We start from the raw sequence: 24,890 nt of genomic DNA, 5'->3' as shown, positions 1-24,890 counted from the left end.
CCAAGTCACAACAGGGCCCTCCACCGCAGACCCACAACGCACAGCTCAAAGCCCTGTCGCACAGATGGGGCAAAGCTGAGGGCCCAGGCGACGGACAGCTGGCGGTCGGGTCATCTGTGCCAGTTTTGCTTTTAACACCGGACCCCTGAGCGTCCACACGCCTGTGGACACGGATCTCTAGGGCCCGGTCCAGGCAAACAGCGTATCCTGAAGTGAAACCCTGGGCAAGCTCAGCCCAGGCCCAAGCCTCCCTACCCTCCCTCGCGCCCTGCCCTCGGGTTTTTCTGGCCGTGGCGGCAGCGTTCAGACTCAGGGTGTGCTGAAACTCGGGCACGAGCAAGCCCACATCGGGAGATTCCTTGTGAACCCCTGGACTCCATACCAGACCCAGTGCCCCACTGGCCTCCGGGAAGGTCAGGGGGCTGCTCCCAGAGCAGTGAGCCTTTCCACCGGAAACCAGCCCCATGCGTCCCCACTCCGGCTCTCTCCTTTCCCAGCACGCACCTTGACTGTGGTTCTGAGATGGCTCAAAATCCGAATCTGAACTGGAGTCGGAGCTGGAGCTGGAGTTGGATGGGCTCGACTGGGCGGACTTCACCCCACGGCAGCGCAGGCGGGGGGCAGCAGGGAGAGAGGACAACAGTCATCTTTCAGTCCAAAGAAAAGGAGCCCTCCGGTGGCAGGGACAGCCAGGCAGGACGCCCCAGATACGCACTCCAAAGGCCGCCAAGGCGCCAGGCCCCGGCACCCGAGACCCTGATCCCATCCCACCTCCTCCCCCAGCCCCAGGATGCCGCCGGTGTGCATTCAAAATGCAACCAATGACCTTTCTTTTCCCACTGAAGGACGGTAAATCTCCAGCCACGCCTGGTGCTCCCACCTGCCTGCGCAGGAGGACGGGGCTGAGGCAAGCTCTCGCCGCAGGGGGATTGGAGGCGGCGGCAGGCGACTGTGGCTGCTCTCACGTGTGGGCCCTACCCTCCTCCGGCGAGACCACAGCTGGCTGGTGTGCGCTGCGGCGCTGCGGCCAACAGCTGGAAGGTCCGAACAGGAAAGGTGGGTGCGTTCTCATCCTGCCCCTCATTTCCTCAGTCTGTCCTGAGGCTGAGTAGCGACAACAAGCTGTCTCCCTGTCACTGGGTGCCCCTGAGGTGATGATGAGTGAGTGTGTGGGCAAGTGACAAGCACTTGAGGACACAGTGGACTCACAGCTGGCCCCACTGCACCCAGAGCCGGTCACATCCCCCTTCTCCTCTTCCTTTAGCCCTGACTTGGCCACCAGGGGGCAGTAAAAGCCCAAACTAGGAGCCCAGGCCCTAGGATACTAAGGCGTAAGTAGCGTGGGGCAGCACCTCCCACTTGAGAGGCCCGCGTGGGGAAGGGGCTGAGCCAGAACTGGGTGGCGTCTGCTCTGGGCCCTCAGGAGAAACCAACAGGCTGCTGCACAGGTATGCGCAGCAGAGTGATAAGCCCAGGGCCGGGGGCTGGGCCAGACGGGGCTCCAGTGGGCAGTCCATGGCTCAGAAAGCCTGCCAGCCCAGTGCGCCCAGACGCCGTCCAGCCTTCTGTCCTCGGGGACTGTCTGGGGGAGCTGAGCAGCCTGAGCACCTGGAAGGGGCCAGGAGACAGGCGGAGGAACCCAGCAGTGTCTCCTCAATCCTGGCACGTGCCACAGGAGAGGAGACCCCAGGAGAGGAGCCCCTCCCACTGGCCCGTGGGCTGAGGGCAGCCCCTGCTCCCGGAAGGAGACCCGGGAAGGCTCAGGTCTTTCCTCAGCAGACTCAGAGAAGGATCCCACTGCCTGGGCACAGAATGCTTCCCAGCTGAAGAGCTGAGGGCTCCCTCCTCTGGGGTCCGCCACCGCGCAGCCTGACCCGCTCTGGGCCCTCCCAGCACGCCCCTGCCAACGTCCCCGACTTGCTACCTTCACACGGGCCAGTGGTGTGCCCTGAGGAACCCTCCCCGGGAAACCAGCCTAGACTGCCATCAACCACTGTCCACTGGGTGGGTACCACTCAGACCAGTGTGTGACCCTCCCCACCCCCAAAAACGGGCCTGGAGCCACATGGTCCCCCCTGCATGCATATCCCTCAGTTCTTATTCTGGCTCGGAGGTCCTGGCTTCTGACCTTGGCTTTCTCACCAACCGGCCAAGGCAGCCCGTGGTTTTAAGCCTCAGTTTCCCCATCTGTAAAAGAGCCGCCCTGCTGGCCTCTGCTAAGCACACGGAGGTCGATGCCGATTGCGCTTCCGACCTCTGGGGCAGGGAATTCGGACAGAGCTCCGGGGCAGGGAAGACCTGGCTGGGAGGCCACCAGCACGCAGGCTCGGGCCAACAGGCTCAGGAAGGTCCAGGGCAGGGCAGCACCTGCTCTGTCCTGACGTCCCAGGCCAGGTGGGCTTCTCAGCCACACTCGTCCCCTTTCCTTCCACATGAATCCAATAGGCGGGGTGTGGAGGGGAGGGGGGAATCGGGAAGTGGTTTCAGCCCCAAGAGCCTAATGGTTCCTGGGGGTCACAAAAGCCCTCGAGGGGCTGCTGACGTGTCCTGGGGCTCAGGCTACACAGGGCGTCCGGAAGGAGGGTGGAGGGCCTGCTGTGCTCCCAGTGCTCCAGGGCCTGTGACTGAAAGGGACTGAGTGTCAGGAACCCCACAGCCAAGGAGACCCCAGAGGAGCAGCCAGAGGAGAGCCAGAGGAGCTGGGGGGCTTGGCCCGGGACTCAGACAAGGAGCTGCCTGGCCCCTCTGAGGGCCGAGGGGGAGGAGGAGACTTGGGCTCCACGCAGCGGTCAGAGCTTTCCGGCAGTGGCGCCCACTCGGCCTCCAGCGTGGGACGGCCGGAGACAGGCAAGGGCAGCTGGGGAGGCCCGGGTCTGGAAGGCCGTCTCGCCCCCTTCGCCATGGCCACGTGTGCCTCGCCAGGTCCCAGGGTCAGGACATGTGAGTCACTGTCCAGCAGCCCTAGAGATCCCCCGGGCATGCTGACGGCCCAGACTCGCCGTTCAGAAGTCTCTCAGCGCGTGGGATGCGCCTCTTCAGCCAGGAGAAAGCCCTGGGCTTCCTTGAGCGATTCCAGCCTCAGGGCCGCGGTGGCCAAGGCCACAGACACTGGACACCCAGCCAGCCCACACCCCCGCACGGAGCAGGTGGAGGGAGCTGCCCACAGTGGCACGGGTGCTCACAACAATCACAGCAGGACGTCAGGGTGGACACCCGCGGCCAGGGCGCCAACATTCAGCCGGGGAGGCAGGGCTCAGGGAGGCCTCCACCTCTTCCCTACACAGGGGCACCAGCCTTGGGCACAGGAAGGTCTCTCTGGAAGCACCTGAGGTGGACAGGAGGGACGCGCACCAGACCAGAGCTCCGGGTCTGAGCAGATGGAAGAGAAAGATGCTAGATGGGGCGCTATGAAGCACCCAAAGAACCTCCGGCAACCGAGAGGTGGCTGGGAGGGCCCTGGACTCCCAGGAGTCTCCAAGTAAGAGAGACGTTCCGGGGTCCTGCCATCCTCAGGTTCATTGGCAGACAGTCTCCCGGGCGCAAGAAGCGCTGGGCATGTGACATCACCAGCCCTGTGTGTGTCCCTAATTGTGGGGATGCACTGTTACCCATGAGCCAAACTGTCACCCCCAGCCACCTCCAACGAGGTGCCCCTGGAAGCCGCACGCTCACGACATCGGTGCTACTGACACAAACCACCTCTGGCTTCACCTCTGGGAACCACCTGCAAAGTCCCAGTGGCTCTCTGAGCAGCAATGCTGGAGACAAAGCTTCTGCCTTTGAGAGTGAATAAGAGTCTGGGAACTACAAAAGGCCACTGAGGGCTTCCCCGGTGGCGCAGTGGTTAAGAATCCGCCTGCCAATGCAGGGGACACAGGTTCGAGCCCTGGTCCGGGAAGATCCCACACGCCGCGGAGCGGCTAAGCCCGTGCGCCACAACTACTGAGCCTGCGCTCTAGAGCCTTCGAGCCACAGCTACTGAAGCCTGCGTGCCCAGAGCCCGTGCTCCAGAACAAGAGAAGCCGCCGCAATGAGAAGCCCGCGCACAGCAACGAAGACCCAATGCAGCCGTAAATAAATAATTAATTTTTAAAAAAAGGCCACTGAGGGCTGGGGCTGGTGATACAGGTGAGGGGGTCAATCGCTCACTCATCCATCCGTCCATCCAACTATGTATCCATCCATCCATCCCTCCAAGTCCCTGTTCGCTGAGTACCAGAGGCCAAACAGCATGCAGAAATGACATAGCCCTCCAAGGCCCAGAGAGGTTTGGCTACCCAGTCAACAATCTGGCCCCTAGCTCCTTTGTGACTCAAGCCGTCTCTGATGGTGACATTCAGAGCCGCAAGGAAATGCTGCTGCAGGAAAAACCCAGAACCTCTGGCTCCCGGACCCAGAGAGTGGGATGAAAACACACAGGGACACCACATCACGAGTGGAGGGAGGGGGTGCCCTGGCTGACCGAGCCTGCGGCAGCCGGGTAAAGACTCCATGGTGAGACACAATCGCCCACTCTGACCCCAAAGCGGCCAGTGAGACTCCGGCCCACACAGGGGGCAGCCCGAGAAGAGCTGTGAACGCAGGTACCAGTATCACGCTGAACTGGGACCCTTCATCCCAAGCACCGTCCACACAGATCTCGCGAGGCGGTTTCGTCACCCCCAACGTAAGGGGAAACTGAGGTCTGGCAAGGCAGAGGCTGCCCAAAGCTACATGGAGCAAGTGGGCGCCCAGCCTCCTTGTAACCTCTGGGCGGCTCAGAGCCTGCAGAGAGAGGATGAGGGTGGGGTGTGGGAAGGGGAGAAGGGCGGGGGAAGGAGCCACCTCACCTCGGTCTTGAAGGAGGCCTCGTCCTCCGAGTTGGACTCCTCCGCCTCCGGAGGCTTTTTGATCTCCCTGGGCTCGTTCTCAGGCTTGACCTTCTCCGCTTTGGCACCGCCCTTGTCCTTGGCCGGCTTTTTGTCCGAGAAGGAGGAAGATGAGGTGCGGGGTGAGGTGCTCGGGGCGCTCCTGGACCCCTTGGAGCTGCTCTTCTTCTGCTTTTTGGCGCTGGGCTTGGGTGAGTCGGCGGCGGCCGGCCGCTTGCTGGAAGACTTGGGCGGGGGCGGCGGCGGGGGCCCGCCTTTGGGGGACATGCTCTCCAGTTTGGTCTCCTTCAGGGCCATCTTGGGCTCCTTGAATGCGGCCTTGGGCGGCGGGGCCTTGTCCTCCTTGGGCGGCCGGCCCTCGCCCAGCTTCCGCGCGGCGTCCTTGGCGCTCCTGGCCTGCTCGCGCTCCGGCTCCTTGCAGGCGCCCCTGCTCTCTGAGTCCTTGCGCGGCCGCTCCCGGTGCTCCTTGGTCGTCTTGTGGGCCTTGCAGGCCTTGCCGCTCTCCCTGCTGGCGTCCTGCAATGCCGGGCAGGAGGGGGACACAGTCAAATGGCATCTCGGGGCCGCCCTGCTCCGCCTCCCACGACCCCTACAAAGTATAATCCACCTGATTCAGACTCAGCTAGAGAAAATCTTCCATAAAGCGAAAAAGTAAGGCAGCAGGTGAGAGTTTTAAATGGAGCTGTCCCTTTAAACTACTAGGAAGTGTCAGCAGGTCCCAGGCGGCTGCAGGCTAAGACTCCCCTGAGGGATTCAAGAAGAGTACACGGTGAGTCAGATACAGACAGGCAAGCCACACCGACCCACTCCCGCTCCAGCGCCTTGCAGCTTCCCGCGGGGCTGCTGCGGCGCGGGGGCTGGGGGCGCCAGCAGGCGGGGCCTCTCCTCTGTCCCCACCAGAGCCACGTGCCTCCCCAGGTCGCCCCCACCCTGCCTGTAAGGCCCGGCTCCGGCCCGGCCTGGCCTGGCCCCAATGCATGCCAGCACCGCAGCTCTTTGATCGCCCTTTAATCTCCACATTGAGCATTAACTGAGCGCCTGCCAGGTTCCCAGGCACTGCGCATGACTAACGGCTCCTAGACGTATCCCGGAACCCAAGCCGCCTGGGCAGCTTTTCTAAACCATGTGCAATGCCTCAACCTCCGCCTCGGAAACCGAGGGTTGAGGGTGGAGCCTGGACTCTGGCATTGATGAGCCAGGTCAGGGGGGCTCCCACCGGCAACAGAGGCAGTGAGCGGCCCTGCACCGGGCCGCCGGGAAGGCGGGCTGGTGGCCTCCAAGCCTGCACGCCTGCGCTCCCTCTGAGCAGGAGCAAGACCACCTACCTCACCAGGCGACAGTGCAGGGTGGGCAGGGCGGAGAGGGTGGACAGCGAGTGCACAGTCACCCCGCCCCCAGGCAGGAGCCCCGTCTGACACCTTGGCGGGCCTGCTCCTCGCCAACACCGTGTACACCGCATCACCACCTCGCCGCACAGCCAGGGCTGCGGGACAGGTGCCCGCTGCCGTCCGCTGCCAGGATTCTGCCCCCAACTCTGTGGGACAGGTGCACAGCTGGGCACCACCAGCAGCTAGACCACAGGGGCCCACCTGGGCGGGGCCCCCAAAGCAGCCTCCCTCTACCAGCTCACCCCAAGTGCTGAAGGGACGGGCGAGCCAGGTGAACACCCAGCAGCTGGGCCTCTGCTTCCTGCGCTCACAGTCTCCAAGGGTCCAGCGACAGAAGCCTCCCAGCAAAGAGCCACAGGGAAAGACGGCACAGCCTAGAACCACCTCTGACCTACTGGAGTCCCCGTTTTCTTGCGGATCCACTACCCACACCAGTGCCAAAGGTTCAGGGCCAGCCCCACGTGGCCATGGGCTCCTGCCACCTCCCTGGAGAGAAGTCGGCCCTGTGCCCTGGCCCCGGCCGTCACGTCACCACGGCAGCAGGAAGGGGTGCTCACACCACGAGCACCCCTTTAGAAGCCTGTGTAAAGGGGCACCCCTGGGAGGCTGCTGTGTGGAATGGGGCCAGTCTCTGGGGGCTCCACTCTCCAGCACGCTGTCCCCCCAAGGAGGGAGGCAAGAAGCAGAGACCTCCCACACCATCCTGGCCTCTTCCTGCAGCGCCCATGAGCCCGCCTGGGCCGCACAGTCCCAGCCCCGAGAGGTGCAGCGGAGCACCCCTGATGGGCACGACTGCCGACGGCCCCCTGCCCGGAGCGGCAGAGCCTCCCCGCTGTCCAGGGCCTGCCCAACTAGCAGGGGCCAAGGAGCGGCGGCTCTTCACCCGGAGCGCTGTACGGGCACCCAAGAGCACAGGCCCTCTGAAGTCACACACTACGTCTGTAGCATAATGTAGACGTTCCTGGGGCAAAGCTCCACTGCAGTCATGTTCTCAAAGCTGTCGAGGACCCAAAATGATTAAGAACCAAGTGTTAGAGAAAAGCCCACCAGGCCGACTGGCTGACATCAGACAAGGAGAGGCAGGGCGCCCTGAAGCTATAGGCGCACGAGTCCAGGGGGCGGCGGGACCAAAGGGAACAGCCACCTGCACAGTGAGCCTTCAGGGGGTCCCGGTCCTCTCCTAGGAGGCTCCACTTCCTGCCTGCCAAGCTACCCTCCGGGGGTCTGTGGGAAGAAACAGAACCACAGGGACCAATCCACCTGGGGCTGCAACAGCCAGACTCTCCAGCGGCCCCAAGGCCCTACAAGGACCACGCCCCTCCCTCCTGGCCCTTCTGCCTGGAGCATGCGGTCCAGCCAGTCAGCCTCTGCAGGTCCAGGCAGTGGAGAATCCGTCTGGGGGAAAGAGCCGGTGCTTCCTCAGCTGGAAGAAGAGGCCGATGACTCAGAGGCAGGACTGTGACAATGGGCAGAGGGGGTCTGTCAGAGAGCCATCAGCAGAAACCTTCGCAGGGACCCCCTATGTCACAGCGTTCAGGGGCTGCAGAAAGATGCTGGACCGGGAGGGGTGAAGGGGAAGGACCCTACCTGCAGGCCGCCCAAGCCTCGCAGATACACCCACTGGCTTGGGGGGGTCCCAGGGGTTTCAAAGACCTCAGCAAGAGATGCCACCAGCACCCCCAGCAGACGTAGCTCTGTCGGCCACTGGAGTGTCCTCACCACCTGGGAGGGGGCACTTCTCAGGTGACTTGCAAGCAACAGGTACAGAAGAGATGGCAGTTCCCACTCTTCCTATTTTGCACCGACTTCCGAAAAACCGTGGGTGGCTCGGAGAAGCTGCCAAGATCGTTAGCAAGAATTTTTCTTCAAGTCCCGTGAGGTTCAGGGAAAGACCTAGGAGTCCTGTGAGGGGAAGACCCTGGAGCCGCACTCTGTACTTGAAGACTCTGGCCTCACGCGTCCAGAGGGCTTAAGTCAGACAGATCTGAGGATTTCAGAGACCTAGTGGCCTTGTGGAAAGTGCCAGAAAGACCTTGCCTGGCTGACGTGGCCCTCCTCCAAGGTTGCTGATGAGCATAAGGCTGTAAGACAGCCCAAGAGTTCAACCTGTCCACCTCAACCAGGCCCCCGACACCCGATAGGGAGTGAAGCAAGAAAACTGCCAAGATGAGAAATGGATACACTTGCAGGGTTGGTGGCGAACGACTAGCAGCTGCCCTGAGAGCCAGGCAGAGCTTGGCCTCGGGGACACAGCTGTGTAGGTGGCTGCAGCGTAGGACACATGCCCACAAGCTTCCAGGTCCACTGCGGGACCAGCCCGAGGGCTCCGGAGGCCACTACGGGACAGCTGAGAGAGAGAGGTGTCGGGAGGGCAGAGTGCCACCTGCCTGGCTGGCCGAGAGAAGACGAGGAAACGTTTCTTCTTGAGGCGAAACAGCTGGCTCCGCCACATGGTTCCACCCGGCCCTTCCCCCAGGCGAGCTCTCTCTGCCCAGAGCTGCTGCCAAAGAAGGAAGCGGAGCCTGGAGCAGCCGCGGGAGGGAGCGCCAGCCCCTACGGATGGGGAGTGCCAGTAACGCCCAGGAGGCAGCGGTGGACACGCTCTGTCCACGGCCCCCAGCCACGCCAGCCTCTTGGGGTTCTGTCCGAGTGGCCCTAGGCCCTCAGACTCGGTGGACGGGAGAACGGGGCAGGCTCTCTGGCCTCAAGAGGAACGGGGGAAGAACCTGCGATCATTTGGCTGTCTGAGCGGTTCAGGAGGGCAAGCCTCCTGATGAAGGGGCAGAGCAGCCGGGCGGAGCACAGAGATGTGCTCCGAGAGAGGATGCCAAGGGAGCGAGTCCGGGGACGGAAGGTCCAGCTCTGCGGAGGGGCGCCCTGAGCCCAGGCCCCGCCACCGGGCCCCAGCGCTCCCACATGACTGGGCCTTCCGCCTCACTAACCTTGGAGCCGTGGGACGGTTTGGTCTTCTTGGGGTCAGAGAAGGCAGAGAGTGGAATTGTGGGTAACATGGGGTAGTCGGGGCTGGGCCTGGACACCGTTTCTGCTCCTTCGGGCATTACCATCACCTAGTGATAAAGAAGAGACAGATGTTATCAACGAGCAAGGAGGCAGGCTGGAAATTCGATCGGCAAGAGGAAGCCGGCCTGCGGAGCTTCCCTCCGGGAGGGGCCGAGTGCCGAGCGCTGGAGCCAAGCGGGGCCGGGCAGAGAGCGAAGAGAAGCCGGGTCCCAGGATGGCTGGGCGCGGTGGGCCGGGCCGGCCGAGAAGACGCGGAGCTGTGGCCAAAGCTGCCCCACACGCGGCGGTGCAGACAGACCAGAAGCACGGTTGGCATGGGCGGGAAGCCGGCCCGACACCCAGAGCAGGCAGCTGCGGCAGAGGGGGCAACCTCTGCGGGATGTGTGTGCCCGATGTCCTCCTCCACCGTGAGGCGGGCGGGGTGGACAGACAGGGAGAGTGCGGCCAGGCCAGAGGAGAGCTGCGTGGGGTGGGCGCGGGGGGTGGGGGGGAGGGCCCAGAGGAGGGAGGGTCCAGGGTCCTGCTAGGAGGTGCACGGGGAAACACCTGCCCGGCTCCAGCCAGGCTCCCGAGGCCCCGGCTGAAGGGGGAGAAGGCGGCGGGCAAGTCCTCGAAATACTGACACCGCAAATTGACCCTAGTAGCAGTCAGCGCTCAGAGGGAGCCTTCCAGACGCTGATGAGACAGAACAAAAGAATAAAGCGCACACACACAGAAAGAAGCAAGCATTTAGCCTGGTAGAACAGCCCCACGAGTAACCCTGAAAGCCTGGGATTCCCCGAGAAACCAGCGTTTCACCTGGGGGGGGCCAAGGTCACGCCTGGCTGCGGGGACGCCGGGTTGAAAGGAGGGCGGTGGAGCCCCTTGCCCTCCAAGCCCTGCAGCGGAGCCCGAGGCGGTGCTGCTCACGGGAGCCTGTCCGACCACCACGCTCTGAACCAGACACCCAGAAGCCGCCTGCCCCACCAGGCCCGGGATCACGCTGTTGGCGACCCGCACACTCCAGGCCACAGGGAAGCAACGGAGAGCACAGCCCAGGAGAACGGCGGGGCCACGGGATGCCTTAGTGCGTCCACCCACAGACCTTTTTCTTCTATTTTCGCTGCAACTTCTCTCCCTTCAAATGAAGGTCCCCAACCAACCCTATCCCAGGACAACGCGTGGAGGCCTCCCGTGTCGCTGCCTGTCTGTGACAGCCCTTTGGGGCACATGGCTCCACGGGGACCCGTCTCACCCCTGGCCTCTGAAGGAGCCTCTACCTCTGCGCAGCTCAACTGCCGACGGGGCAAAGGATGAGGCACAAGCTGAGGGGCCGGGCAACCGCCTGGCACAGCGGGAAGCAGCTCAGGTCACCGCTGATGGTGTCTGAGCCTCACGCGAGGAGCGACAGGGCTCAGGCAACCCCGGGAGAAGGGGCCGCACAGAAAGCAGTCCTCGTGGGCTCACCGACGGCCCGCTCCTCCTGCGCTGGCCTCCTGCGCTTCCAGCGCCGACATCAATGTCAATGCAGGCAGGCTCCGGGCCCATCCGCCACGGGATGGCAAAGGCAGCGCCACTGGGACCCAGAGCCCCAGAATGGCAAACAGGGACCAGGACTCAGGGCTCGGGAGCCACCGTCCCATAAAGGTCTCGGGCAGCTCCTAGGACCAGAAAGCACTGCCCTGCCATCAGCCTGGGGCGTGAAGCCCGCAGCCCCAAAGGGCGACAAAGTTCCTGACCAGCCAACCGGCTCTCCAGGCAGCCCCAAAGGGCCAGAACAGCAGCCAGCAGAGACCACAGGGTGGCAGCTCGCGGGCCTCCCTCCCTCCCTCCCAAACTGCAGGCCGCGCCTGCCCTCCCCACCTCCCTCCCCCGCCCCTGCGCACCTCCTCCTTCCTGCCCTCCAGTTTTATGTGTTTAGATGATGCTCACTGAACCTGCATCTCCTCAGAGCAAAGAAAACATCTTTTTTTTTTTTAAATTTCAAAACGTTTTAGTTTTTAAAAAATAAAATAAATGACTATAAATGATACAACCAGTTTTCCCATGTGACTCTAAAGGTTAAAAAAAAAAAACTTTACGTGGGGAGCCAAGGTCTCGGTGCCTGGGTCCTGGGACTCTGAGAGGCCCGTGGACGCTCTGTGTGTCTGTCTCCCAAAGAGAGGTGACCGTGAAAGCTTTGGGGGAACACCCGGGAACACCTTGGGAAATACTTTGGAAAATATTTGGCAGCGAAAATAAGGTAGAGAAGCAGAGCTGGGGGAGGACCGCTGAACCCAGCAAACTCAGGGCCAACATCTGTGTAAGCTGACGCTGCACCTCCCGGCTCTGTGACTGGACTCCGTCAGCCATCATGTGCTAGATTAGAATCGCACGCTAATCTTTTGCTAGGAATACAGCGTAACTTAATCACGTATTCTGCGATGAATACGTGATTGCTTTCATATTATTAAAAAAGTTTATAGAAAGACCCAACTGAATTAAGTGAACAGGAAGGGACTGCTCCCCAGAGCCAAAGAAACCCAAGCCAAGTGCCCTGCACGCACTGGGGAGGTGCGCCTGCCTCGACGACACACACGTGCGCACACACAGGCTCTCGCGCCCCCAGCCCGACTCCCCCATCCCAGGCTCGGGATGTCCGTGTGCTCAGCCCACCGCCCTCGGCGCAGTCCAGTCCTCCTCCACGACCGAGCACCCGACCCAGCTCTCCAAAGGCCTTGCCACGTGCAGGGGGATCACTGGCCACACAACTTGCTACGGAGACCTAAGTTCTGAGAGCCTGTGTCACCAGGACAAAACCGCCAGGAGCGCGCATCAGCAGGGAGCCCCTACAGAGCCGGGGCTGCTCCCCCCACCCCCCATGACACGCCCCCGCGAGGCCTTGCTGATCTGGTTAAAACTGGCTCCGGCTCCAAGCTGACAGATTGGCCTCGCGCCCATGCCTGCCCCCTCCCCCCACCCCGCCTCACCTCCATGGAGGACAGTGCTAATTGCCCACAGCCAACAAGAAGCTACAGGGTAACTAGAGACTAGTTAGTCACTCGCAGCGGACAACACCCTAGCGCAGACTCAGGGCGCCTGGGTCCCATCCAAAGCTGCTGGGCGCCACCCGTGCAACCTGCCCCTCTGGGTCTTGGGTGCCCAACCACACGCTGGAGAGCCCCGGGTGCCCCCAGCACCAGGGCCGCCCAGCGCTGGGGGCCATGTTGGGGCACGTGGAGCGGCACACTCACCCCGCCGGCCATCAGCAGCTTGTACCGGAACTCCACGGTGGGGTTGTTGAAGGTGAGCTTCTCACAGCGCAGGTGGTTGACGGGCGGGTTGCCCTCCAGGTTCAGGAACAGGTCGTAGGTGAAGCAAACCTTCCGTGGCTCCTCCTTAAACAGAGAAAACAAAAGGAAGTCTACTCAGAGGGCTGGGCAGGAGGCTGCAGGGCAGCCGCGGACCAGGCGGAGGCACTCCTTGCCGCCGGGCCTGCCCCCCGTCCCCTCGGACCCTCATCTGCTTCTCTGTGTGTGTGTGTGCCTCCCCATCGCTCCGCTCATGCAAAATAAATCAACTTACTATTTGCGGAGCGGCAAAGCAGGCACCACGACAGAAATAAAGATCATCAGGATGATATTCTCAGCTGGTTAATGAAGCAGTCCTGCCGATGGTGTGCGGAGTCCCGCACACACAATCCCCCTCAACCCTCAGTGCTCGGCCCATGGACGGGGAGGACGACGCTCCAAGACACACAGCTGCTCAGCGACAATGCTGAGACCGGACCCCAGGCTCTAGGACCAGGATCCTGCAGCCTCAACCCCCGGCCCCTTTCCTGGAAGGGAAATTTCTCCAAAGACATACAGGCGGCCAATAAGCCCACGAAAAGATGCTCAACACCATTAACCGCTAGGGAAGTACAAATCAAAACCACAAAATACTGCCTCACACCCACTAGGACGGCAATTATTTTAAAAAAGGAAAATAACAAGCCTTGGCAAGGATGTGGAGAAACCAGAATCCTGGTGCACTGCTAGCAGGAAGGTAAAATGGTGGTCCCTCTGGAAAAGTGTATGAAAGTTCCTCAGAATGCTGAATACAGAGTAACTGCATGACCCACATATCCCCCCTAGATGTATACCCCAAAGAAATGAAAATACACATTCACATAAAAACTTGTACGCCTGGGCTTCCCTGGTGGCGCAGTGGTTGAGAGTCCGCCTGCCGATGCAGGGGACACGGGTTCGTGCCCCGGTCCGGGAAGATCCCACATGCCGCGGAGCGGCTGGGCCCGTGAGCCATGGCCGCTGAGCCTGCGCGTTCGGAGCCTGTGCTCCGCAACGGGAGAGGCCACAGCAGTGAGAGGCCCGCGTAACGCAAAAAAAAAAAAGCAAAAAAACCCAAAAAACTTGTACGCCTATATCCACAGCAGCATCACTCACAATAGTCAAAAAGCAGAAACAAACCCAAGTGTCCATCAACAGGTGAATGGATAAACATATTGTGGTCCATCCATGTAACAGAATGGTATCCAGCCACAAAAAGGAATGAAGCACTGACACGTTACCACGTGGATGAACCTCAAAAACACGATGGTCAGTGAGAGAAGCCAGACACAAAAGGCCGTGCAGTGCGTGATTCCATTTACACGAAGCGTCCAGAACAGGCATATCCAGAGACAGAGTGGCTTCATGGTTGCCAGGGGCTGGGGGAGGGGAACGTGGAAACTAACTGCAAATAGGGATGAAGTTTCCTTCTGGAATGATGAGACTGTCCTGGGAACTAGAAAACTGTGATGACTGCACGACACTGTGAACACGCTAAAACCACCAAATTCGTGTGCTTTAAAAAGGGTGAATTTCCTGGTATGTGAATTACACCCCAATTTTTTAAAGTGCTATCCGTGGGAGAAAGAAAACTAGGAGTACAGGGAGCCAGTGGCAGCCTCTCAGCAGTGCACAGGAGGTGAGGAAGGAGGGCAGGTTCGGCAGGGCTCAGGAAGGAGGGGCAGGGCAGCTGAGCCCTCTCGCTGGCACTTCCCGGGCTGGCTTCTCTTTGCCCCTTCCTCCTGCGGTGGTGCACCAGGGCCCCGGCCGCCCCGCCATCCCTGGGCAGATGGCGCGTGGTGAGCTGGTGATGCAGGGAGCGGCAGCCTGGCTGGCCACACGCCCGCTTCTGAACAAAGGGGACAGGAGTGAGGTCCTGCAGTTGCACTTAGATGACTCTGTCCCCCCATCCAGGCCACAAAGGTAGAAGGTGCATCTGTCACGCGATGGAGCCGCAGACCCTGCCCTCCAGGAGCTGCCAGGCCTTCTCAAGCCAACCTGACGCCACCGACACCGACCCGGCCCCTCCCCTGGCCCCTGGCCCCAGGAAGAATAGGTTTCTGCCTCGCCCATCTGCACGAGACTTGGAAATCAGTCCCCTTGTCCAAGGTGGACAGTGACCTAGTTTGAGGCGATGAGATAAGGGAGGTCAGCCTAGGGAGGGCTTTCCTTTCCAAATCAAAAAAGTGCAAGAAAGTCTCAGCATTTCTCTTCTTCCTGCCTAACTGTGAGACAGTACACGGTACACCTGCAGGCCGGCATCAGCCACGGCACAAGTGTGGAGGGAAGCCGAGAGCACCCCAGGCGGGCAGCCCTAGTGCCACAGAGCTGCTGCCTCCCACTTCTTGTTAAGGAAGAGAAAGCAGCCCCTGGTAACCACTGTTACGCCCCTCCATGCAGCCAGTGCCCCTCCTCTGTGTCCACCCATATGGAGGCATTTGTCACACTGGGTGTGTGTCCCCACCAAGCTGGGAACCCCTGGAGGCAGCAGCTGTGGGGACTCCTGTCCTGCACCCCCCTCCCCAGGTGCTGGCCCTGGGGAGGCGCTCCATATTCGCCAAAAGAATGAAATGTGACCACTGCTGGAGAGGGGCCTGACCCAACAGTGGGGGCGGGGAGGGGCCAGGAAGGGCCCATGGAGGCTGTGACAGGCTTGGAGAGCAGCTAGAGGGTGCACAGAAGCACCACAGGCCACAGTGTCCTCTCTGGGACCCCGAGAGCCCACGTGGCTGCAGCTGGAGGGGAGGGTGGACAGCAGTGGCAGCAGGGGACCCAGAGAGAAGGGCCCTGGCCGCCACTGAGAGGGTGAGCCTCATCCTGGGGGCAGAGGGCTCTACGGGGGTTGAGGCTGGGGAAGAGAGAGCACAGATTCGTGTGCTGGGGAATAAACAGCCTCTGGCCGGCAGAACGTCTGTCGAGACTGGGAGCAGGGCCTGAAACTGGCAAACAAAGGAGGCGGGTGGAAGCGAGCGTTTGTCCCGCTTTCCCACTAGGTAAACACACAGACGATAAGAGGGGTAAATGGCACAAACGTATCCCGGCTACTACAGGAAGAAGGAACAAGATTACCACCCATCTGTGACTCCTGACAGGTCGGTCACCCAGGCGCTGTCTGTTAACCCTGCCAACCTCACCAGCACGGACCCCCTTCCCGGGAAGACCTCACCTCCAGATTCAAGTGCACGTTGTCAGGGAAGACACAGATCAGGAGACTGCTAAATGCAGACACCACGGGGACGAAAGCAGCAACAAGGCAGACGGTACCAAACTCTACGGGACAAATGACGCAGCTTCTCCAACAAATAAAGTGCAAAGAAACAAAACAAAAAAAAAAAAGAAAAAGAAGGCAGAAGGAGAATCTATAGATTCAAAGAGACTTAGGAGACAACCGCCTGAATGACAATGTGCAGGTCCAGCCAAGATCCTGATTCAGACAGGAAAGATCTTTAGGCTGGGGATTAAAAAATCGATAATTTGCAGGCGTGACACTGGTACTGTTACACTACTAGAAAGCAGCCCTGGGACTTCCTTGGTGGCGTAGTGGTTAAGAATCCACCTGCCAATGCAGGGGATACAGGTTCGAGCCCTGGTCCAGGAAGATCCCACATGCCACTGAGCAGCTAAGCCCGTGTGCTGCAACTACTGAGCCTGCGCTCTAGAGCCCGCAAGCCACAACTACTGAGCCCGCGAGCCACAACTACTGAAGCCCGTCCGCCTAGAGCCCGCGCTCTGCAACGAGAGAAGCCACCGCAATGAAGAGCAGCCCCCGCTCACAGCAACTAGAGAAAGCCCGTGCGCAGCAACGAGGACCCAACGTAGCCAAAAGTAAATTAATTGATTTTTTTAAAAAAAGAAAGAAAAAAATAAGAAGCAGCCCTTATCTTTTAGAGCCACAGTCTGAAGCGCTGACACGTGAAATGATGATGCCTGGGATCTGCTCCAAGATGACGCAGGCAGGAGGCGGCAGGCCACAGACAGCTCCCAGGGGCCCATCCCATCACCCCGTCCACTCCTGCAGGTGCTTCCAACTTTCCCCGGTCACCTTCCGAGTGGACATAGGGCAGTGAGGCTACAGGCTAGGAGGAGGAACTCGGCTGAGGGCACCTGTGTGTCAGCAAGGGGAGGTCAGCAGACAGCTGGCTGTCCCCCTTGCAGGGCACAGGGTCAGGCTGGGCCTGGGGTTCGTCTCTCCCTGCACAAGGCCTGCCCTCCTGAGCCTCAGCTTCCTTACCTGTAAAGGTGGGAGGATGAGCTACAGCCACAGGGCTCAGCTCTGCGCCATCAAGAGACGGAAACCACTGTTTTCACCAGGAAGAAGCGGAGGCTTGACGAGGGCACGTGGAGATGCAGCCCATACATGGGACCCCCGCTGCCAAACTTGGGCGCCCGAGGCTCAGAACCAGGACTTCCTCTTGCCTCTGCCCTCTCTGGGTGACACCCCCTCACCCACCCCACCCCCCACCAGCCGCAGCCTGGTGGTGCAGCTGCAAGGCTGGTCCAGCCACTCCCCCAGTCCCTGGCCCCTCAGCCAGCCCCTCCTCGTCTCCTCTGGACCACTCGCTGCCCCTACCACCCAGCTGCTTCTGCTGCGGCCTCCTCTCAACCCATGGAGTTTGAACCGGCTCCCGGCTCATCCCCAACCCACTCCTTTAAAGCCCGCCAATGGCTTCCCTCCGAGGGCCTCCTCTGACCATCATCCCCAATCACAGCCTTTGTCACGGTCCACAGGATGCATGTCTGTTTTCTCTCCACCACGCTTCTGGACAAAGGGATCCCTTCTGTTCCTATGGGGCAGCGCTGAGCAAGCACCCATGTATGCTGAATGTACCCATGTGCTCGTCTGTCCTACAGAAACTTCACGGGTGCCCGCCATGTGCCCACAGCACGACCAGGGCTGAGGAGGGTCTCCAGTGTCCTGAAGCCCTCAGGGCAGCAGCGATGCTGCCATGACGCCCACTGCTCTGTAACGTAACTCCGTGGAGTGTCCCTGAGGCCAGGCACTCTTCCAAGCACAGGTGCTCTTACTGTCCCCATTTCACAGATGAATAAACTGAACCAGAGGCAGAGCACACACCCAGTGCCAAGAGGCCGGTCAGCAGGGAGCCAGGACGCCCTCCAGGCAGGCGGTATCCTCTGGAACCCCTGGCTCTTGGAGCATTTCTCACACCCACACAAACCAAACAGGGCAAAGCGCTGGCCCGAGACAGCGCCCAGGAGTTCTCTGGGATGCCCAGGTGAGCGGTGAGGAGCAGAGCCAGGGAGTGGCATGTGGGCTGGGCAGGGGCCTCCCCCAGCACCCAGCATGTGCCCCAGCGCACACTGATGATCAGAGCTCCCTCGGGACAAGACCTGGGGCCTGAGAGGCTTAGGAACTTCCAAGAGGGTGGCGGACCACTTCCTGCCCAGCCCCCAGGAAACCAGCCTCCTGAGAAAGCCAAGAGGCAGGCAGCACTACGGCACCCCAAGAGCCAGCAGCACACTAGGTGAGGGGTGGCCAAGTTCAAGGTGTGCAGGGTAGCAATCCCAAGAGTAACTAACATACTTAGTCATTCCAGTGGGACCCCTGGACCCTCGGGATCCCGAGGCCGGCCTCAGGGGTTCTCAGGCCAGGCCCTGGGCCACTGGCCACTGGCCAGCATCCCTCTCTAGCCTCAGCAAACTAAGATGCGGAGGAACTGGCCAAACTGGTGTCAGCGCCCAAAGCCGGCAGCACACACATCTGTCCACTGCATGGGGAGTGCGGGCCACGGGGCCTGTCCGGGCCAGCAGCCCCCAGCCCTGGGCCGGCTGACTGAAGTTCTGCATTGGGCCCCGTCCACCACCTCAGAACCCACCCCCGGGGCCATCTCCAGGGCCCCCCTCTGCTGCAGCTGGCAGGGCTGGCCCAGAGGACCTCCAGGTCAAATGGAAGGCTCCCGCAGCCTCACTAGCCGAGGAGGACCCCTGGTTCCTGAGGACCCTGGGGCTGTATCCTCTGCCCTCCCTGGTCCCTCGGGCCTGTTCCACGTTCCCTGTGAGAGGCCCCGGGGTTCGCATATGCTGAGCTTAAAGGACAACCAGGTAAACCTGAATCTGACCATGGCTCTAGACCTAACTGGCAGTTTACAGGGCTGTAGTCAGCAACATCCCTATGGGACCACAATACAGCGTCTGAAAGTGCTTTGCAAGGGAGAGAAAGGGAGAGAGAAAGATTTAAAGACGCTTAAGAGACACAGCAATCAGTAGCAACGTACTGACTTTATTTGAATCCTGATGTGAACGAATTATTTAAAATATATATACGTGAGACAGGGAAACTCTGATATTATTGGATATTTGACAATATTAAAGAATTACTGATTTATTAATTTCTAGATTTGATAATACTGTTTTAGGTTTGTTTGTTTTGTTTTGTTTTTAAAGAGTCTTATCTTTTTTTTTTTTTTTTTTGCAGTATGCGGGCCTCTCACTGTTGTGGCCTCTCCCGTTGCGGAGCACAGGCTCCGGACGCGCAGGCTCAGCGGCCATGGCTCACAGGCCCAGCCGCTCCGCGGCATGCGGGATCTTCCCAGACCGGGGCACGAACCCGTGTCCCCTGCATCGGCAGGCGGACTCTCAACCACTGCGCCACCAGGGAAGCCCAAGAGTCTTATCTTTTATAGACACGGGCTGAAACATTTACAGAGTAGAAAAAAATAGGATGCCTAGCACCTGATTCAAGACATGCTGGGTTATATAGCAGAAACTAACACACAACGATGCTCCAATAAAGATGTTAAAAAGAAAGAAAAAGAAAAAAAAAGACATGCTGGGAGCAGAGATGAGAACAGCACCGCCTGCAGGTGAGTAAGTGCTGAAGCTGGGTGGTGGGCGCTATGTGGTGGTTTGCTCTGCTGCCCTCTCTACTTCTGCATCTGTTTCTTGGTTTTCTATATTTAAAAGTTTAAATATACACTCCTAGCACCCCCAGCCTTCCCCACAGCTCCGCATTCGAGCATCTACTGACTACCTACGTGGGCTGCCTGTATCCTGGTACTGGGGACAAGGGTGCAGGCAGGCCCGCGGCCACCCTCCCACTGTCCCCAAGATCCTCCGTGGCCGCAGGTTTACGTCTCCCCCATCCCCCCGCCCCTGCCGCCGCCCTGCCGCCAGCAGCCCTGCCAGCCCTCCCTGGGGTCAGGCGCCAGGCGGCAGGTTTTACTCAGCGCCTTATTTCATCCTGCAAAAGCTCTGAGAGTTAGTCACTGCTCTCACTGCCCCTCGGGCAAGGAAACTGAGGTTTTGCGGCATTTAATCAACTGCCAATGCTACACGGAACCAATAAAGGCCGGACACCGGGTCGGCACACCACAGCCTCGGGCGTGTGCAGACCCCGTGCTTCTGTGCACTCAGCTCCTCCGGCCTGGCCCGCGGGTCCCCAGCCCAGGCCGACCAGAACGGGGCTTCCAGGCGGCAGGAGAGAATCGCAGACCGCCCGGGAGACACAGCGAGGGAAGCAACGCCTGAAATCCCACTGCCAGGATCGAGTCTACCCGCCTAGTAAACAAGTGTTCAGGGAGGGCCACTGAGGCAGCCCGCAGGAGTGACGGTGGCCCTCAGCCGGGGAGGGCAGGTCCATGATGGCTGGTCTAAGCTGAGGGGCTCGCTAAGCAGACAGCGCGAAGAACTCGGCAGAGCTGTGGGTACCAGCACAGCAGGGTCCACAGATATTCAGTTTGAAATTGCATCTCTCTCTCTCTCTCTCCCTCCCCCTCCCCCCCACTCACTCAAACACATACACACAGAAGATGATGTTGTTTCTGGAAGGTGACTTACAGTGGTGACAGTGGCCACTTCAAGGAAACAGGCTGGAGAGGAGACCCGGATTCCTCGCAGCCTCCACATATCACCTTTGCAGTTAGAAGTACGAGAAAAAACTTTTAAAAAGCATTAAGGAAAGCAGTGCAATGTGGGCTGAAAACCGTGGGCTTTGGGGTCTTGAGACCTCCCGGGTGTCACACCGTTGCCTTGCTGTGTGGCACTGGACCCGCCACTCCACCTCTCTGAGCCTCGGTGAGAGGAGGAAATAAACCCCCAGGGTTCTGGGTGCACAAGGGAAGGCAGGAGGAGCGGCTGTGACTAGCTGGTAGCACAGCATGGGCAGCAGCTGTCAGGCGGCCCAGGAGGCCAGGAGGCCGCCCCGCGGGTGACCTCGGTGCCTGCCAGGGCCGGCTGCACGAGGCACAGTCACTGCAGTGCTGCGGGAGACAGCCAGAGAGGCAAACCACCGAGATGCCAGTCAGGATGGCCCGGCTGGAGGTCAGGGGTGCCAGGGACATTCTCTTTCCTTGAAAATGTACCTCTGACATCTGAACATAATGGTGCATGCCCACTGAGGGAGGCTCAGACAGAACACAGTGACCCAGGGGCAGACTCCGGAGCCCGCTGGCTCCTGCACTTGCTGGGGACATCGAGCAGGTGACATCATGCAGGTGACACCACCAGTTCCTGCTCCAGCTTCCTCTCCTGTGAAATGAAGTAACAGACCCCAGAAACGCTGGTCATCATTCCACAACGACGTGGACAAGCTCCAAGCCCTGCTGCCCGTGGAGGAAAGCAAGAGCAAACCCACAAATCCAGGACAGGGGGAAAGCCCACTGCTCTAGAGCAAAGCCTCACTCACACACGAAATGTAAAACCCACGGGGGAACGGCTGGAGACACACACCACCACTCACCCCTTAGGAGCAAAGACGCTGGGGGACGGAGACATGGAAAGGGAAGAGTTTCGCTTTTTTTTTGCTCTGCATGCTTCAGTGTCGTCTGAATTTTGGGTAACCTATATTCTGAATATATCAGTGTATTGATAATCAATTAGAAATTAAAACAAGGTAGCAGAAAGGCAAAGACTACAATTTAAAGAGCTTTGTATGGAAACAAATACTTTTATGCTTAAAGTTAGCTTCTATTATCTGGAGCCCTAACAATGGTTAGGCCCCAAGCGAACACCAAAAAGGGTGAGAAAGGAGCCAGCAATACGAACACACACGTAAAATGGCAATCTGGCAAGGAAACCTGGAGCAAAACAGACAAAAAAGAAGAAAGGGTGAGGCGTCCTGGGACGAGCCCATGAGTGCTTGGAGCCCAAGGGACCCAGGCTTCGCTGGTCTCCTCCCTGGACCTCACTGCCCCCCATCTAAGACCGCCCCCATCCCCAGTGCTGTCAAGACAAAGAGACACAAGAGCCAGGTATGCAAAAACGCGGATCAGCTCTCAACCTGGGACTGAGGCTGCCGGAGCCAAAGCTCCATCCAGGAGAGCACCCGGGCTGATGTGGAAAAGCCCCTCCCACTGCCTGCACCCCCCTCACTTTGGGGGGCGACAGTGTAAACGGCTCGGTTACACAAGTGGGTCAGGCCGCACCTCTTCTCTCACTCATTCGCTCTTTCAAGGCGTGCCTCTCCGGGGCTCCACACCCACCCTCTAGGAAATGCAGATGCTTCTGGGGTCCCACACGGAGGAGTAGAGGGATGCTACAGAGAAAGATGAACCGAGGCACAGCTGGCCGGCATCCACGCGGCCTGTCACAACTTGGCAGCCCCTGACCTCTTCCCTGGTCTCCTCCCATCTTGTCCCCTCTGTCCTGGCTCCTCGGGGATCCACCAGTGGGGCCGACCCCCCCGTTGCTTCGACCAGCAACTGTCCCCGGTGCAGAGCAGCCGAGGGCTGCCCGCCCCCTGAACCCAGCAAGGCCCCAGAGAGCCTGGGAGCCGAGGGGTGTGCGGGGCTGGTGGTCCCACCAGGGGCGAGTGCCTAATCACTCAAGACCCACTCTCGCCCGCCGTCTCAACCCACACTGAGGGCAAGTGGGGAAAGCCCGACCGGCCGCCACCAGCAAGCCAGGCACCCAGAGCCGCTTCTGCCCAGGGGGGCTGAGGACCTGGGGGCCAGAGCACCGCCCACAACATGTCGCTGGTTCTGCCACGCTGCCCACACTGTCGTCCCCCCAGCACAAGTCAGCGGGAACGTCAACGACGAGGCCTCTGAGGGCTTCCGGCTCAGAAGCCGGCCTCGCTGTTTCAACTTACTTTAAAACAAACAAACAAAAAATCCTTTCTGAATAAAACCACGCAAAATTCCTAATAAAACGTACCAAGACGCCCTTTCTGTGACTTCAGCTAACGGCATCTGAGAAAAGTCACGTTAAGTCAGTGATGGTGAGCGCTCAGTGTCCAACAAGAGCTTGCTGGGGGCGGGGTGGAGGGCAGGGAGGATGTCCAATATTAGCAGAAGCCACCAGAGTAAACTTCTTCACGTTCTGCATTTCTGAAAATCGGGCTGTGTCCTGAAGTCAGCAGGCACCCAGGATGTGTTCTCTTTCTCCTCCCGAAGTGTGTCATTAAGCGGACGGTACATCTCACAATGAAGGGGGGCAGAGACCAGAGGAAACGGGGCCAAAGTCAGCTTCGGGGAAGTTTTCACAGCCCAAATGGCCCAGCTGAGGGCTCCACACCCATGTGTGCCCAGGCCAGCGTTCACTCCCTAACAGACGTCTGCAGGGCACAAGCGAGGGCCGCCGGCCCGACGTGGGATATGACAGAGCAGGTGTCTCTGAACTCAGATGACCTCTCATCCCCACCCTGCCACTGACCCTCTTCTCTCCTCTTGGTCTCACCAATCACTCCAAGCCAGAAACTCAGGACTAAGGGGCAACCAGCTTTAATTTGAAAAAGAAAAAAATGAGATCAGCTCGTCCGCACCTGCTCCCACCCGAGACCAAGCCCCCAAGTCCCCCTTCACGTGGATACTTCAGGGCCCCTGAGCCCTAGACACCGACCCTGCTTCCCCAGGACACGGACAAGTACTTCCCGCTTGTCAGCCACTGAGTTATTCCCAGGAAGGCCTGGGCCAGGTCTGCCCAGTCATGTGACCGTGCTGCCACCAGACAACCTGGGACAGGCCCGGGAGAGGCGCCTCACCGCGGAGTCTGAGGCCAAGGCCGAAAGATCTCGCGAGCAAAGAGGCAGATGGACCCAGAGGGGTCAGAGGGATCGACCCCTCGCTGAGGGTCTAGAGCACACCCACCTGCCGCGCACGGGCCTGAGGGGTCTTTTACACAGCGAGCGTGACCGCATCACACACAACCGGGCTGATCTCTCCAATGCCCCCCAACGCTCTCGCCCCTCCCACCCCGGCCTGCCTTTGAACCCGCGTGGCCCCAACCCTCACCAGGAAGAGTGTCTTCCCATCCGCTGTGTCCCGCGGACTCCCACCCACCCGCAAGGCTCTGAGTAAGCCTGGCTTCCTAAGGGAAACCTTTCTCGGCACCTCCCCCCCGCCCCCTTCTAAGTGGGTCCCTGCGACGCGCTGGCAGCACTGAGGACTGGTGCTGACCTCGCTGCCCTCATCCCTGCTTGTCCAGCACCTCTTGCGCTGTCGGTCTGGGCGCTCCACCAGACGTGGGACCGGATCCACTTTGGTCCTCATTGTGTCCTAGACTCGGTAAATATCTGTTGCTTGAATAGATCAATGAAACTGCAGCAAAAACAAAACAAAAACACCCCCAAAACAGGAGAAAAGCAATTCCCCCTCCTCACTGTAAATAAATAAACTTTTCTAAAAACCCTCAACTGCAAAGAATAAATGACAATGGCATCGCCTTCTAGATACCATCTTCCTACAGGCAATTTCCTTCTGCCTCTTTAAACAGCTGTTTCCCAACACGCTGCCAGTGGGTGGCCTGCAAAAACAAAACTCATGGGTTTTTAGATTCCCTTCGCCAGACCCAAAGCACAAGCCATTAAAGAAAAAACAATGATAAACTGGGCTATCAAAACGTAAAACTTTTGCTGGGCAAAAGATACTGTTAAAGAGAATGAAAAGACAAACCACAGGCTTGGAGAAAATATTTATAAATCATGTACCACATAAAGAACTTGTATCCAGAGTATATAAAGAGCTATTCAAACTCAACAATAAGAAAAAAACTAACCCAATTAAAAAAAAAAAAGACAAAAATTCTGAACACTCACTTCACTTCTCCAAAGAAAATATATGAGTTGCAAATAAATACATGACAAGATGCTTAAGTGTCATCAGCCATCAGGGAAATGCAAATCAGAATCTAATGAGACACTACTTCACGCCCACCAGGATGGCTGTAATCAGAGAGACAGAAAGTGTGGGCCGGGATGTGGGGACATTGGAACCTCGGACGTTGTTGGTGCGAAGGTAAAATGGGGCAGCTGCTATGCCACACAGTCTGGCAGCCACTCAGAAAGTTAAACACAGCATTACCGAAAGACCCAGCGATGCCATTCTTAGGTATATGCCCAAGAGAAATGAAAACATATAGGCTCAGAAAAACTT

The 24,890-nt window shown here is 59.4% G+C and overlaps 1 protein-coding gene across 3 annotated transcripts in view; it reads right to left on the bottom strand.

The window, feature by feature from the left end:
• The window catches only part of MLLT1 (MLLT1 super elongation complex subunit), a 130,697-nt gene that overhangs the window by 5,806 nt on the left and 100,001 nt on the right, over positions 1-24,890 (bottom strand). For 2 of the 3 annotated variants that reach the window (XM_067734037.1, XM_067734036.1), the window contains exons 4-7: positions 12,490-12,633; positions 9,199-9,324; positions 4,830-5,384; positions 505-592 (exon numbers count right to left, since the gene is read on the bottom strand). In XM_067734037.1, coding sequence (XP_067590138.1) covers positions 505-592; positions 4,830-5,384; positions 9,199-9,324; positions 12,490-12,633 — 913 coding nt within the window. The remainder of the gene's footprint in view (positions 1-504; positions 593-4,829; positions 5,385-9,198; positions 9,325-12,489; positions 12,634-24,890) is intronic. The other variant, XM_067734038.1, reaches the window with a different exon arrangement.

Source organism: Pseudorca crassidens, chromosome 3, assembly GCF_039906515.1.
Source record: "Pseudorca crassidens isolate mPseCra1 chromosome 3, mPseCra1.hap1, whole genome shotgun sequence".
NCBI lineage: Eukaryota > Metazoa > Chordata > Mammalia > Artiodactyla > Delphinidae > Pseudorca > Pseudorca crassidens.
The sequence above is the reverse complement of the archived record's forward strand: the minus strand, read 5'-3'. Positions and strand labels throughout refer to the sequence as shown.